The sequence below is a fragment of the Ambystoma mexicanum genome, chromosome 3p (genome assembly GCF_040938575.1).
Source record: "Ambystoma mexicanum isolate Mex_15411 chromosome 3p, UKY_AmexF1_1, whole genome shotgun sequence".
NCBI classification, from domain to species: Eukaryota; Metazoa; Chordata; class Amphibia; order Caudata; family Ambystomatidae; genus Ambystoma; species Ambystoma mexicanum.
In genome coordinates this window covers 1,039,085,196-1,039,102,098 of record NC_090925.1, presented here as the reverse complement: position 1 = coordinate 1,039,102,098, position 16,903 = coordinate 1,039,085,196, and the positions used below count along the sequence as shown (strand labels likewise).

The 16,903-nt window shown below is 44.4% G+C and overlaps 1 protein-coding gene across 1 annotated transcript in view; it reads left to right on the top strand.

Moving 5' to 3' along the window:
* TTI1 (TELO2 interacting protein 1) overlaps positions 1–16,903 on the top strand; it is a 444,572-nt gene that overhangs the window by 241,308 nt on the left and 186,361 nt on the right. Inside the window, exon 7 of the mRNA XM_069652389.1 lies at positions 6,463–6,667. Coding sequence (XP_069508490.1) covers positions 6,463–6,667 — 205 coding nt within the window. The remainder of the gene's footprint in view (positions 1–6,462; positions 6,668–16,903) is intronic.

Sequence of the window (16,903 nt, the reverse complement as noted above, 5' to 3'; positions counted from 1 at the left end):
CTGACACTTCCTGGAGTCGTCTCTGTTGGAGTCGCCTTTGGCCTTGGGGCCCTTAGCCGCTGGGGGCTGCTGGGCAGAGAGCTGCCCTGGGAGGACCGGTGATGAAGTGTGGAGGCACCAATGGGAGGGAGGGAGGGCGGGCCGGGAGGCGGGCGGACTGGGGATCCAGGAAGGAGTGCGGAGGAGGGAGGGGGGATGCAAGGGCCTGATCCTGGGCACGGGCCCACAGGTCACAGGCTGAAACGAACACCAGGAGGGTGTTACTACTGGGCACACACTCACCGCGCTCCAAGGGTCTGGAAAAGGAGCCGGTGGGGGCCTCGCGAGCCGGTAGACTCGATGCAGGAACTGGATGCACCAATGGGAGGGAGGGCGGGCGGGTCGGGAGGCAGGCGGGCGGACTGGGGAACCAGGAAGGGGTCCGGGGGAAGGAGGGGATGCAAGGGCCTGCTCCTGGGCACGGGCCCACAGGTCACAGGGCTGAAACAAACACCAGGAGGGTGTTACTACTGGGCACACACTCACTGCGCTCCGAGGGTCTGGAAAAGGAGCCGGTGGGGGCCTCGCGAGTCAGTAGACTCGATGCAGGAATGCACCAATGGGAGGGAGGGAGGGCGGGTCGGGAGGCGGGCGGGCAGACTGGGGAACCAGGAAGGGGTGCGGGGGAGGGAGGGGATGCAAGGGCCTGCTCCTGGGCACGGGCCCACAGGTCACAGGGCTGAAACCGACACCAGAAGGGTGTTACTACTGGGCACACACTCACCGCGCTCCAAGGGTCTGGAAAAGGAGCCGGTTGGGGCCTCGCGAGTCGGTAGACTCGATGCAGGAACTGGATGCACCAATGGGAGGGAGGGAGGGAGGGAGGGCTGGTCAGGAGGCGGGCGGGAGGACTGGGGAACCAGGAAGGGGTGCGGGGGAGGGAGAGGATGCAAGGGCCTGCTCCTGGGCACGCGCCCACAGGTCACAGGGCTGAAACAAACACCAGGAGGGTGTTACTACTGGGCACACACTCACCGCGCTCCAAGGGTCTGGAAAAGGAGCCGGTTGGGGCCTCACGAGTCGGTAGACTCGATGCAGGAACTGGATGCACCAATGGGAGGGAGGGAGGGCTGGTCGGGAGGCGGGCGGGAGGACTGGGGAACCAGGAAGAGGTGAGGGGGAGGGAGAGGATGCAAGGGCCTGCTCCTGGGCACGGGCCCACAGGTCACAGGGCTGAAACAAACACCAGGAGGGTGTTACTACTGGGCACACACTCACCGCACTCCGAGGGTCTGGAAAAAAGGCCACCAATAAAAAAGAAACCACTGCCACCAGCCATTCAAGTGAGTTAGTGTAAGAGAATGTTACATGACGAGTGGGATAAAGGAGTTACTATGTAACCCCCCAGCACTGCACATAGAGGGGTTGAGTGCTGGGCGCACAAAGGCAAAGGTAAGCAAGGCAGGGGTCATCTTAATATTCTTGGGACAAGTAGTTCACCCAGGAAAATGTAGTTAAACATTGAGAAGTCCAAGGGACTAATTGGTGGCACTGCACAAAAGGTGCTGTGTGTCACAATGCAAAAAGTAAATGCCCATGGAGTTTACCAGACTCCATTAAACAGTAAAAAACACTAAAATCCTAGTCAGAAAAACACATGAGATAGTGAGAAAAAAGTTCCACTGATTCAGAAATTAAAATTTAAAAAAAGGCCTGAGTCCAGTAAAAGAACTGGGGGTCTCTAAGGTTAAAGGGAATTGGCACATAAATGAAAATTCTCCCTAACATGTAGTGAATCCTGACTAAATGGTGTATTTAATAAGTTCTTATTATACCCCATTTTTAATATTGTAAGTATATTTGATTATGTCTTTGCTATTGAAAATGAAAATCTGGTGCCAAGCAGGAAGGACTTGGCAGACGACGTGAGAACTTGGTCACAACTAACACTGCACACTGTGGTGGGGGAAAATAACAAATTCCCTCAATGAAATTACTAGATCATATTCAAGAAAAACAATTAAACGTTTCATCATATGAAGTAGCAAATAAAAATGGTATTGCACAAGTGATCACACATGTATTCAATAATAAACACTCTCAGAATTCGTCCTGAATTGTAAGTTGTAGAATATATTCAGTCATATATCACTGTAATGCATATATAGTTCATATGTTCTCCATTGTAACAAAATGTAACAACATGTATTCACAAATAAGTTTCAAACTCTGTCAAATTGTGTTGTGATCACATAATATGTATTGTGCACATAAAGTAAAGTCCAACAGTATAAAATGGTTTCACATATTTATTTGAGTCCAAATTGAGCAGAAATGCTTTCAAAGATCATCCTGAACCCAAAAGGGGTTGTGCTGAAAGGTCAGCTGACACTACGCGTTTCGTACTCTTCTTCAGGTGTGAATGGCTCAAATGATTATCTATCAGTAAAGAAATGCTCTTCTTAATATTTTGAATTTAACTTCGGGAAACGACTCATAAAGTCATGAATATTTGAATTGCTTAGCTAGGCTATTACATAGGAGAAAATTACTAACCTTGTGGTTTTCTAATTGAAGCTTTGGTATAGTGGAATGGTCTCAAAATGCTCTAAAGACCCAAACGGGGCGATTAACAGTACAGTTCCTATCTAGAATAATATATGCATGTGTTAACCTATGTCCTTCAACATGCAGTCCTAGGGTGTTCAAATTAAATTCTGTCACCTGTTAGGTAACCACACTTACTTCTGGACTAAGTGGATTCACAGATGCCAATGGTCTGTATAGATAGTTTGTACTTTCTCTGTCCCTATGAAGTGAAAAAGAGGTATTCACTCACAGCGAACTAGCGTGACATTAAGTACTCAAGTAACGCCTCCTTGCTCCTGAATCAATGAGAACCCCTCACATACCTTAATTCTCTTTAACTTTCCAGTGTTGTATAGATAATCCCAGGCGGAAAAAGCAGCAACTTGGTCACAACTACCAGCAGAAAACGAGTTCCAAAGACTAATATTGCTGGATAAGGCCTTTCACTGGGTTAACAGCATCTACAAGACTCAAATGATGCTAGGAGGCAAAAAACACAGAGATAGCTTTTGTACATGGCCCTTTACACAGGTGGGCTGCATCTTCTGATGAGCCCTGGGCATGAGTGAAAAAACTACAGACAGGTTTAGAGCTTACAGTGCCTCTGTGAAGTCCTTCTACACAAGAACATGTGCTGCTTTGTCTTAATATTGCCAACCTAGCTAGTAGAGGTGTCTGATATCCTTCAGATGAAACATTTCCATGGCCCTTTTGGACTAGAAAGAGCAGAGCTATACAATATAAGAATATTTCCCAAAACCCCAATTGGTGCTCTACCAAGCTGATGCCATGGCAGTTTTATCAAGTGGTAAAGATCTGTTTCTGGAGATCTTGTTTGCAGATCTGGTTATTGAGGTGAACAGAGGTGTGCATCTGCTTCGACTAGGTGAAGATCGCTCGCATTGTTGGATCAGCTAAGGATGGCTGGTTATATGCCTAACGCAGGACTTGCACATTTATAAAAATCCCACTAGACCTGCATTGCGTGTTCCTTGGTTTACATACTTGACCTAAGAGGAATGCACTAGCCCCTAAGTGACTGGTCACAAAATATTACCCGTGCGTTTTGTAAAATGGTGCATGCCGCCATAAACGCACTTCATATTTGGTGCAATGCTGCCATGGATGCACAGTGAAACTTGTATTTCCTAGTTACTGCAAAGTGTGTTTTTACGGTAAATGGAAAATACAGTTCTAACATCCCCATACTTCCCAGCAAGGTCGAGTATCATGCAAATGTTACTTGCCCTTCATAAAAACGACTTGCCAATGCTGGTGAGCTGGTAGATTTGGCGAGCCCAGTAAGGGAGCAAGCTCTATGCCACCACCCACAGCCTCATGCATGGGGAAATCTACATCCTTTAATCAATACTTGCAGCAGCAGTTAGTCATTTTTCATTCAGTGGTTTGAATCTAGGTGGCTCCACTACAGATGAGATCCTCTTGCACTGCAGTTAGCAAGACGGATTGGCCTGTTAAGAAAATGATGACCGTTACCACAACATTTTTAAATCCATTTTAAGGTTCCGTATAAAATTTGAGAGGTAATGTCTCTGATCTTGCTATTGGGCCCTGTACCATAAAATTAGCCCTCTTAGTTGCACTATTGGTAATGATGTGTACTCTGTCAGGCTAAAACATGTACGGGTGTAAGAAACATTCCAACTTGTTTTTATTGTCAATTTACAGTTAAATAACCAACAGAAACTCAAAAAGAACCCCTCCTCCCACCCCCTCCCCCAGATTCCAGGATTTCGCTGCTGTCTTTTCCTCTCTGAGGTGAATGTCCATAAGACAACCATTGGGCTACGATTTATGGAACCTTTACAAGCTTTACCCCTTAACATCTCTGCCTTTCTCCCCTATCATAGTTCAGACTCCTCCTGGGGAGCAATAATTCCTAGTAGTGTCATCGCCTTAGGAACTTTCAAAACTATTGGCAGCTATTGAGTCTCACAGAAGGACTCCACAATAAGTTTGTTTGAACCAGTAGGGCATTTGGAGTTTGTTTAACATAGCAAAGATGTTTTCAAAAAAATACTTTGGTCAGTAAATGTTTGAAGTTGAAGAACGTTCTTGTTACTATTCTCTAAGTGCTATTGGAAAATTACTTTAATGTTTTACTAATATGAAGCATGTAGAAAACGCTGGAAAATATAGCATTTTGTGATTTTCCCCTCTAACAAACATTTTAAAGGCGTAGTAAATTTCATGTTTTGGGTTCTTTTGGCCATTCATATGCTCAAAACATAATTTTCTCTACGTAAAAATCTGGTGGCTATCCCTCAAAGTAAGCAAATACTTAATAAAATCAAGACGCATCCTAAAGACAGAGCTCTTATTACTAGTATTTTGGTAACATGATCTGACAGATTGTGTTTCAATATTGGAATCTCTTATTGGATTCTACTCCCATGTTCTCGTTCTGCATAGAACCCTCTACTGCAGTGCCACTTTTTATTCGTTTCACCCACATGAACATTTCCACATTTCTGGGAAAACAGGAAGGTTTGCATATTTTCACCACGTACTAATTTCCACGTCCTTATACTTCATCAGTTTAATATTTTCAATGTCAGTTTCACATGTTTCTCTGTCTGTAATACATTTTACACCTGGATGTCTTTTATATATAGTGAATACTAAATCTTTTGTTTCCCGTAGATATTTTCACATTTCCTTTCTCCTTAAATCTCCAGTGCCTATGCCCTCCATGTAATTTCCTAATTGTCATTCATCGCACATTTCTCACTTTTTGCCAATCACTGTGAACTTTTACAGTTACTGCAAAATCGGATCTACATATTTCTGATCTGAAACACGCACAGAGGACCGACAGATGTACAATTCGCAAACAGTGTCTGATTCCAACCTAACTTACTTTGCGCAAAGAAGCGTTATAAAACGATCCCGGACATACGCGCAGTGTGATTGTATCATTGTTAATATTTGTTCCAGAATGTCGGAGTTTAGAGCAGAGGCCCCCGCGCTCGCTGCTTAGGTTCTTTACTATCAGACTGCATACTATTTGTTTTTTTTGTACTAGCGCTTGGGTTTTCTAGTTCTTATCTGCTTCTTGGATCTCTTTTTAAAGCATTTATGCTCCACTGGACTAAACAAGTGGGATAATCCAATTTATTTGTGTGATGCATGGCAACAACCAAGTTGACTTCCTGGGACAGGAGGCACTTTCTCACTTCTCCTGTTGCTCACTGCATGAGACCTCTGGGACAATGAGTCATGCACTGCCCCTGCCTCATCGCAAAGCAAGGGGCTTCTGATAGAGCAGTAAAACTGACACTTTTTGGTGACAAGTGTTTTTTGTTTTGTTATGCCACACATAGGAACCCCTGTTTTTATGCACAATATTACAAGACAGCAAATGTCTCTGTTAAAAGAAGGCTGCATGGCCCCTATTCACAGCATAAAACTGCATCTGCCAAAGGCTGAGCCTTCCATTAAGGGCAGACTCCAGCTGGTGTCTCCTCTTGTGCTACTGGGAGAGGTCTGAAGATTGTAGAGTGGTCACAGGAATTCACTATGACTGTGACTTTCTAATATACCCCACATGCCTAATTAGCAGTAAGGCTATTTAAGACCACATGCAAGATACTATTAACGTCAGACAGATATAGGGTAATAATAATGCACCATATTTATGATAACATGACATAAATAACGTTCTTGTATAGTGTATGTGTGTGTATGTACATGTGTGAATTTACATCAACTCAAACTTTGTTACACAAATTATTGAACTAAGAGCATCCTCTAAGCACCGATAGAGAATAGTTCTTTGGACAACCAACCATATACGAATGGTATCGCCATAAAAAGTAAGCAGCAACCTTCTTTGAATCATGTCCAATACCACCTTTGTTCCCTTTCTCTAAGGTTTTGTGTGTCCTTGGAGAGACATGTGGAGATTTCCTGAGGCGCAGATTTTCCAAGGATGTCCTTCCCAAGTTGATTACTTCTCTTGCCGCTCAAGCCCCCGTCAGTGCACGGGCTGGCCCAATCTACAGTCATACTCTGGCCTTTAAGCTGCAGCTGGCGGTGCTGCAGGGTCTGGGATCACTCTGTGAGAGGCTCGATATGGGTGAGTAGCATTGCCGAGAAAATCAAAAGCTTATCTTTTTAGTGATACTGTATGTTGGTATGTAGATTTCATGTTCTGTCTCCAGTTCCTAAGAGCTTTTGACAAATTGGGCAGAGTCGATTTGTTTGGGCAAGTTCTGATTTAAAGCATGCAGGCAAAAGGCACAAATAAAACTCAAATCCTCGACTTAAGCTTTTTTCCTATTCCCATCTCTGATTGCCCACGTGGTAGCCAGATTCCAACATTTCTTAAAATCTGTTTTAGAAATTAAAAAAGTCAACACGGCGTATGCGTGCGCCAGACAGATTGATCATTCCACCGCTACATCCCCTGCATTCCCAACACTCAGTTAAGTTTATTTAGCTAACTTGATACAGATGTAACTGCTCTACCTCTGCCCTGTCCCTTTGAGTGCAGCCCCCTCCCTCCGGGTGTTTTTATTATTTTTTTTGTTTTTTTTACTGTAGTCCATCGATTGGCTACGTTTAACTGTTTGTGCAATATCATTCTAGCCCAGCCTTTGCGAGGATGTGTTTATTCTGTATGGAAATTGGACATGGTCCGCTACTGTCAACTTTGCATAAAAGTATTTGCATGTTATCTGAAAATAGTGTTTAAATTAAATGCAAAAAATATGGTGCATTTCCAAAGGGAACAGTGGTCTGCATTCCCATTCTACTGTGCTGTTTAAAAACCTTAAGAATGACAGTCTATACCTTTATATCAGCGAGCTCAGATAGTTGGTATCTTGATACCCTTCAATGAAACATGCCTTTTGCTTTTGGCATGGCCCCTGTGAAAAAGATAGAAAAAAAAATACAAAAGAAGAAAATATACCAAAACACTATCTGACGCTCTGCCAAGCTAGTGCCTTGACATCTATCCAGGTGTAACCTTCCCTACCTGCAGATCGGTTTGTTTGCACATCGAACTAGCAAGCTGTACAGTGCATAGCTGCATTCTCTAAGAGCAGATATGTGGCATTGTTGGATTAAAACCAATGCTGGCTAGGTAAGTGCCATCACAGCTTTTTGCGTGTGTACAACCTACAAAGAGAGTTAGGCTACTAGCCCATCACGAAAAGCCATTTGCTACCCCACACGTCAATTCTCCACCTCCACCTGCACACATTACATAATTCTTTACTCCGCAAGAGCCAATTATTACTAGCCAGTGTCAAGTGCAATTTCTGAGGCCTGACCTTCGTCTTTAAATGTGTTCTCAAAGACCCTTGTCTGTTATTTGATTGCTGCAATCCAGTTGGCTTAACTGTAGATTAGATTCCCTTGAAGTGCAATTAACGTAACAGATTTGTCCATGATGATATTGCTGACTGTAATTATAACATTTCTGAATCCAACTTCAGGACTGTGACACAGTGCCCTGACTTGCTCTGTAACAGGGGTCTACAACCTTTGGCTCTTTTGGACTACAACTCCCTTGCGCCACACCCTCCATAGTCATCATTTCAACTTTATTCGGAAATTGATTCTATAAAAGTTACAAAACATGAAAACACAAAGACCTAAAACATTAAAACATATGCACTGATTATTATTAACAAATTTGAAACCAACCGCCAACAATTAAGGGAACATTTTACTTTGGTCAATGCGCATAGTTCAGAAATTGCCCTTTTCTTTAATGCACTACCCATAAATGCTCAGAATGCAAAAATTAACTCTGCAGACTTTACACTTTTATACAAATGTTCTGCCAGGTTCAGTGATGACAGAACCCTATTAAACATCACGGGTCTTAAATTCCTCTTTCTTAAAATATCATAGAGAGGTCAAATAAAGAGAAAGTTCTCCAAAGTTTCCCTCAAAGAGGGACAGAAGGGGCACATTGGAGAAATATTGTTATTTGTTTTTTGCCTGTACAATGGCTATAGGAAGATTTCCCAAATGCAGGCCGGTACATGCAATAGTCTTTTGTGAAAGTTATTCTTGGTCACAACCATACTTCTAGTATTGGACGGACCCCATAATTAAGCTCTGTAAAGGGCACCGGCCAGAACCTGGGCTCTACAGATCTCAACAGCTGGGACTACCTATTTGCACTTAGCACTACGCGTGAAGGCTTTTTGAATTAGCCTTCGCTACATGGCTGTTCCATTTCCCATCATTCGCAGTTTTGTCCCCCAGATAGTCAAAACTATTGACTTCTTCAATCTGTGCCCCATCTGTTTCCAGAGCCATATTGGTCTAGTGCCTTCGGCTTTTGCCACACTTCATATATTTTGTTTTAGTGGCATTTAACTCCAAGCCCTTCATAGTCAATGGTGAGGGATCACAGAGTCTTAGTCAAAAACATCTGTAGAACCACAGGTTGCAGACCACTACCCTAGAGTTTGGGCATGGGGTGACCATGGGGCCAGTTATCACCGCCCGATAGGTGATGCTGCATCCGGGGCCAAATGGGGAGGAAACCCTGGTCTGCTCCACCATCTGCTGTGTGCTTGGCAGGGACTTGTCACAAGGGCCTGACTGTCAGCATGGTCGCTTTAATAAGGTCCGTGTAGCCAGTAGAGTTTCAGGTAAACACAGGCGTGACATCTGCAGAGAAACAAAATCCACAAGACCGATTCCCAAGTGCTCGGTCTCGTGGTAGCTACCGAGCCTTGCGTCTGATCCAACTTGTTCATGGGCATTAGGACTCACTGCTTGTTCATACATTACTGTGCAGGTCCAAGAAAACCAAGATGATGTTGTTTCAGGATTACAAACCACCAGACAATTCCTCCGATCAGAGAAATGGTCTAAAAGTCTAATATGATGGACCGTCCCTTAGTAGGCTTCATCGATAGAAAATAAAGGGGTGCTGCTACAGACATGAACACCAATGTAAGACTGCTCAGGAGGAATGCCTGTCCATTCCCAGACCAGACCTCTGAATATACATACCTGAAACCCATAGCCCAACACCGGGGTCAAGTTGAGTGAGCATAAAAGACAAAAACTGAGGGATTGGGCAGCATGGGAGTTTGGAGCGAATGGGGACAAAGAGAAGGAGCCTGCTGAAAGCAGGGAAATTATTACTTTGGAGGTGGTTGGAGCAAAGGAAAGGAGGTGACTAGGAGAGCGGAAGAGGAGGCTAATTGGAGAACTGCAGAAGGGTTGGCTTGGGGGAAGAAAGGAAGGAAGGGGTGCAAAACATGAGAGGGGTGGGTTATGGAGAGAAAGGACCCCATGGAAACCCCATCTATGGAGTGAGAACCCAGAGGTTAGTGAAAGAATCCAGAGATTGGGAGACCAAGACTGAGGAGGTGGGAAAGAGAGGAACCCAGGAGGCTGTGCAAATAACAGAAGGTGGAGCATCTCAACAAGGAGGAGGTGGAAGACAAGGGGGGAGACATGGTGAATGTCCTACATGAGACAAAGATGTGAGAATCTCACAAAAAGGAGGTGGTAAGAATATGGGAGAAGCTTTGGGGGGGACACCCCAGGAAAGGAGGACACTAGGGAGGAAAGCAAAGTAGGACAGATGCAAAGCCTTCTAAGGCAGAGAGGGACGTGCTGCATATACATCATATATCTGGCATATGTTTGGGTGGGATGAGGCATGACAATATGGAGTGCCGAAGAGGAGGGAGGAGGGAGGAGTAAAGAGAAGTAATGTGAGATGAGAGAAAGAATGAAAAGGAGCAAGACCGATACAGATGTGCGAGGGGGACAGCCAGTGGCGGGAGGGTTACGGGACTTGGCAGCAACCCCCAGATCTAGAGTCTGAAGTCCTTTACCCCTGAGACACCAGCTAACCTGCCAAAGATCAGACGGACACTGGAGAGACTACTTGGTGAACCTCGACCTCCTATCAGTGGTCGCCCATGTTTGGATTGCATCATGGTGTAAACCCTGGATCAATCATATACAGAGCAGAGGCATAGCCAGGATTGTCTAACAAGTGGGGCCTGAAGCTAATGCAGTTGGGCCCACCGCAGTTACATTAACATCTGTAAATGCCCACACAGTGCTGCTGAATGGGCATCTACAGAGTTTGGGTGGGCCTTTCCCTCCCGTGCCCTACCTTACAGAGCCAGTAAAGAAGACGACATGAATTAAAGGACTGGTGGAAGAAAGGATTGTGGCAACTTAAAATTATTCAGGCTGTGGGTGACTGTTCTCCGTGGATATCCGGGCAAGTGAACCAGACTATCAGACTTGATTACAGGACATGACCTACTCTTTGTTTCCAACCCAAATATAAGCCATCCTGCTGTTTGTCTTTTCCTTGTAAACTGAGGGCATTCTGTTGTTTTTAGGAGTTATCTTTTCTTTTGTTACTTACAAATAAAACCTGTTAAAATGACCTTTCGGGTATATGTGTCTCATTGATCACTACTCGTCTCGGGAGCAATTAGGCTGGTGGGAAGAACTGAGCCAGATCACCGTGTGATAATGGTTCTGGTTTTGCTATTTGGCCATAGTGCTTAATATTAATCCTCTCAGTTGAACTTTTGGAGATGGTATTGTGTGTACTTGCAGGCATGCTTAAAGAGTCAAACGTGTACATTGCTGTAAAAGGTATTGGTCACCTTTTGAAGCTCACAGAAGCACACTAGAGTGAATGCTTTTCCTCATTCCGAGTGTTATGTTTTTTTCAGCAACAAAACAAATATTATCATAACAATACTTTATAAAGGACTTGTCTTTGACTCACACTGCTTTAATCCTGTAAATAACTGCGTTGAGCAGAGATTCATATAAGCAAAATACTTTAGTCATAATGTTTTGTTTATAAATATGTAGTTTGTGACATACAAAATATACCTAAAAATAGACAATATATCATGATCATTATTAGTATAAAGTCCAATAATCGTTACTATAAAAGTAGTTGGCAAAAAGAGATTTGTTTGCATCCTAAAAAATCAAATCTTCAAATACTGTATATTGCATCAAAATTCTTAAAATTCTCTCATTTGAGATGCCAACAGTGGGCGCGCTGAATATGGAAGACTATCTGTGTTTTCTCGCTCTAATACGGGTGTGAAAATGGTCCTGATCACCCACCTCGCCCACCCCCCCCCAAATGTAGAAGAGGTGATGGAAGCCCATGTGTGAGGGTCCACTGCAGCCCAGACCGGAATTTTGGGCAAAACGACGCAAAGGGCGGCAAGATCAGTCTATGTGAAGGAGGAGCGGTACCGACTCTGCAGCTCTGTGGAAAGAGCAGTTTTCAGTGGCTGACTCAGAGGAGGGAGGATCCTAGGGCAGCGGGCGGGAGTCGCATAAGGAGTCTCCTATGAGCAGATAGAGCCTTCCTGCTCTGACCCTTCCCTGACATCCACTGCATCTTTGAGGAGATCTGTGCCAACCTGATGCCGAAGTGGGAGAGACGCTGCTAACGCTAAGGCTCGGGCCTCGAGATAGGGAGGCCCAAGGCCCAGAGTCCTCGGGTAAGGCTGTATCTGCCCCATATCCCTGCATGCACTGTGCCCCAATACAGCAGGGAAGGGGGTTGAAGTAGCATACACGAGGATAGCTCCCAACAGTGGTTGCACTTATTTTCACCCGCTGGTGGAGGCCTAATGGGGCCTGCGCCGTTTTGAGTGGAGGTCACTACTCCGATGGATGTACGTGGTGCTATAAAGCCTCCTCTGGAAGACTAACGGAGTGAGCCAACCCGGTGCCCTGATAAATCCTTTCCTCTGTGCGCAACAACATGGGGTTTGATCGTCTGAAGGCACCCCCAGCCTGATGTCTCTGCAGGTGTGGACGAGGCTTTAGAGGGAAGTGCCCAACTCTGGGAACCATGAACATTTCGACGGCACGGCAGGCTATGGTGAGGGTTATAGCTCTTCGAGCCCTGAGCACTGCAGAGACCCGGATGGGGAAACAGACCTAGCTGCTAATTGAGGCCCTTCAACACAGAGAACTTTGTCCCCTAATGATATGAGATTCCCTTTGGGACCAGTCCCAGTCCACAAATAACTCTAGAAGTGTTAGGTCACTGTGCACCCAGGCCCACGCTTAGTCAATGGTATTACTGAAGTCATCATGCAATCTCCCAGAGTTTGACGAATGTCGGGGCAGACCCCTACCCCCCTCTCTGTGAGCCAGTTCTTGAGGACATTTGGGATGTCCTCCTCACCAGTGCACAGTTGGTGATCAGGGTTGCCTTTGATGACCTGAATTGAGTCACTACAGAGATTTAAATACCCTGGATGAATCTTACCTGTACTTCGAGCTGAGCGCCCCCATTTGGCGGAGATGGCAGAAGCTATGTCCACGTAAAAAAGATATTGCTGCGCTGCTTGAAGGAATTGGGGGCATTGCTCATAGATTGGACAAGCTAGTCTAAAGGCTTGACACTATTGCTGACAGGTTGCAGGGGCTGGAGGCCATCGGGCCTCTGTGGACATTATGGAAACACAGAAAGATCTGAGACTCGCCGAAATCGAAAGCCGGGAAGATGAAATGTCCCTTAAAATGGACCACTTTGAAAACAGAGAGAGGCGGAATCATCTTAGATTCTTTGGATTCCCGGAAAGAGAGGGGAGAAATGGAGAGTGACAGTGAAGGAGTGTTTCACGAGGTAGTTAAGGGGAAGATCCTTAAGAAAACCAGAAAAGAGTCTGATACCCTACGGAAACGCTACAATTTTAATCTTCCAGGATCTCTCCACATTCACTTTGCCAAGACGCAGATGTGCGTTCCCCTCACACAATGGCTTAAAGGGAAGGGGTTGAGATATAGATGGGGGTTTCCCTTTTCAGTTTCCTTTGAATATGAAGGACTTCAGCATAAGCTAGTGACGGAGGATGTCATTCAGATGGTGTTGGGGCGAACTAATGGAGAAATCGACTGAACAGGGGCAAGACTCTGATGGACGTAATAGAGAAGGAATGAGGAGGTGCATCCCGGACTCCAAAAAGTACAAGAGGATAAATACTCCTCCATCTGGCAGTTTGTGAAACTCTCCTGGAAAGGCCTTGTTTCCGACACCAGGGGGATCCTCGTACCCTTGGTCAGACCACGACCTGGTGCAGGTCGTTATTGAAAGCTTGTGGGCCCATGCGTGTACCGCGAGATGGATATGTAATGACTCCTTATTGAAAATTAAAGAAATCTCCCAGTCCTTTCTGACTGACGTTAAAGAGTACCTTGAGTTCAATGATAATGGGGAAGTGGGAGTGTATACGCTCTGGGACGGGTTTAAAGCAACCATAAGGGGAGTCTTGATCAGGATTGGTTCCCAAAAGAAGAAAGAAAGGACAGAGCAGGCAAACGATCTGAGAGCCAGAATTGCAGCTATACAATCAGGTGTCCCGACTCATAGATGCATGACCCCAGGTTCGGCAAATAAACTCAAGAAGTACAAGGCACAGTTTAAGTCCTTGTTAATTCAGGACACAGAAAATAAATTCTAATTCCTTAAGCAGAAATACCACAAAAAGGGAGATAAGGCAGATAAGATCCTGGCCTGGAGATTGAAAGATGCCCAAAAATCTAAAATGGTGATGACAATACGTCCAAACACTCAACCGGGCAGACACTGAGACAAAAATTTAGGAAATATGTATTTATTTATTCAATTGCTTTTTTAGAACGTGCCTAATACCAAAACTGAGTTTGGTTTCTAAGCACAGATCCGGGATTCAAACCTCTGTTGCTCTGCGTGGTCTTGCTGACAAGACCAGCGCGTTGCCCCTGTGCTATCCTCTGTTCACTTTTACAAGCAACTCTCCCTCACAATATGAGGGAGATGGTTCTCACGTCTCTTGGCTCCTCGACCAGTTGCCGATCCCAAGTATCTGCCAAGAATCGGCCTCAGTATTGGACTCTCCAATCTCACTTGTTGAGGTGATTCAAACCATTAAAAAGATGAAAGGGGGTACTACCCCAGGTGATGATGTCCGCTCTACCCTGGTGCCACACCTAGCAAAATTCTTCATTTCTTGAGTGGGCAGTCTGCCAGATACCATGATGGGTGCAATAATAGTCATACAGCGAGGGAAAAAATATGACCTACTGCTCTTATTACCATCCCATCTCTTTACAAAACACGGCAGTTAAAATCCTTATGTGTCAAAACCAATACTAGAGGAAAGTGTGTCGACACTTTCCCCCGAACCACATAAGCCGAATGAAGTCGACCCTCCACCCGTGGTTGGCACAGATACCTGAATATATATATATATATATATATATATATATATATATATATATATATATATATATATATATATATATATATATATATATATATATATATACATATATATATACATATATATATATATATATATATATATATATATATATATACACACAGGATACCACGTGGCAGCCAATGGGAGGAAGAGGGTTAGGAAGAGGTTGTGGACGGGAAGGGGAATGTAAGGGAAACCAGATAGAGGGTTAGGGAACACCTAAATTGGACAGGATGAGGGCCGTAACCAGGAAAAAACCCTACTCTGCCTAACATGAAATAAAGTACCAAGGAGTCTAAAGTAAACACTGGTCAACAGTAATGTCCTCTTAATACTGGACACTACTACACAACTACTAAAGTTCCAGCACCTCTTAGTACCTTCTTGCTACAGGTACTCATAATGCTCTTGTTGCATGAAATACAGATTATGCAAGCATGAAATGAAACAAACTCATGGGAGAGTATCCCAACATGAAGAACATAACACATGGCCCTATGGGCAAGCAGTAGCACATGGACACACATAAAACATACATGACTCAGGGGTCTGAGTAACAACATTAAACATAGCACTGTGTTTTCAAGAGCCCACACGATGTAAGTAGTTCATGACACTAGCGCTCAACCGTGTAGACTGTCCTTTTTGTAAGGGAAATGCCCTCACATATACATAACACCAAGAGTCCCTGTTAACTCATTGTGAGTGGCAATTGCGGAGTTCATTGCTGCCAAAATGCAAGTACACAACAAAGGAAAAACCCAACCTGCACTTATCTGAACGTCTCGGAAGCTCGGAAGCCTTCCCAGACGTTAGCTGATGACGCCGTAATAGCAGCGCGAGTCAGACTTCCACCGCCTTGCATTCTGTGCTGCGTTCAGGAAATAATGCAGAGTGGCATGGAAACAGCGCGTAGCCTCGGTGCACTGCTCTTCCGTAGTTAAAGTTGCTGCTTGGCCCAGCAAGCGGGCGTTATTCCGCGAGATCCTCCGACATGGCTTCGCCTCCAAACACAAAATAAGCCACACCTGCCGTGCGCCGTTGAGCCCTAATAAGCTGTTACTAATTACAGACAGCTGGCTCAACGCGCGTACGGCCAGAACTACACAATTCCCAAAGACTGTTGGGTAATGTCATTTTTTTTGTCATAATATGTCTTTTAGGCGTCCTAAAGACCCTGACATCTTTTCCTCCTCCACCACCCTAAATTCCTGACATTATGTAGCTCCTCCGTAATGAGTTAGAAGCTGGCCAACCCATCGTTCATTAATGGGAATCAAGTAGGGTTCATAAGTGGGAGGCAAGTATCCGACAAAATTAGGAAAAACATTGACGTATTGCACTACGCCCAGTCTTCTGATATTGACGCCTGCTTAATCTCTTTATATTCAAAGAAGGCCGTTAACAGGGTGGAATGCAATATTTGTCCAGCTCATGGAAAAAACGGGCCTGGGTTTAAACTTTCGTAAGTGGGTTGCGACTATGTACAGAATGCCAATGGCAAGAGTCCAGCTGAATGGTATACTCATCACCGTTCCATCTATCCAGAGTCAGGGATTACCTTTATTACGATATGCCTTAACGATGGAGCCCTTAGCGATAGCCATAAGAGACAACCCGGATATTTAGAGTTATCGAATGAGATGAGTTGGAATTTAAACTGTCCCTTTTTGCAGATGACATTTTGGGCTACCTGGTGGACACATGTCACAACAGCAGTCGTCCACAAATCTGTGGAACCCTCCCGTCCCCTGCACACCCAAATGTTGTTGTGTATATAACAACCAAAATGTTCAAAGTTTAATTCTTTTCAAAATATATAGATTTTGAACTCTCTATCAGAAAAAATGAACAATGACTCACTTCTTTGTAAAAGTGTTTTGGTTCTTATTTTCTTCCAATCATATATTGTTGAGTCATACAAGACTTAATTGAATAAACACCACTTCCTAACAATGTTATACATTCACATGTTGGTAAATACAAGTATACAAATCTTTTTTGGTTAGATATACTTCAACCTCCATTTGCTGTTGAGGTGAACAATTAAACACACAAATTCCTTTGTCTACCAATCA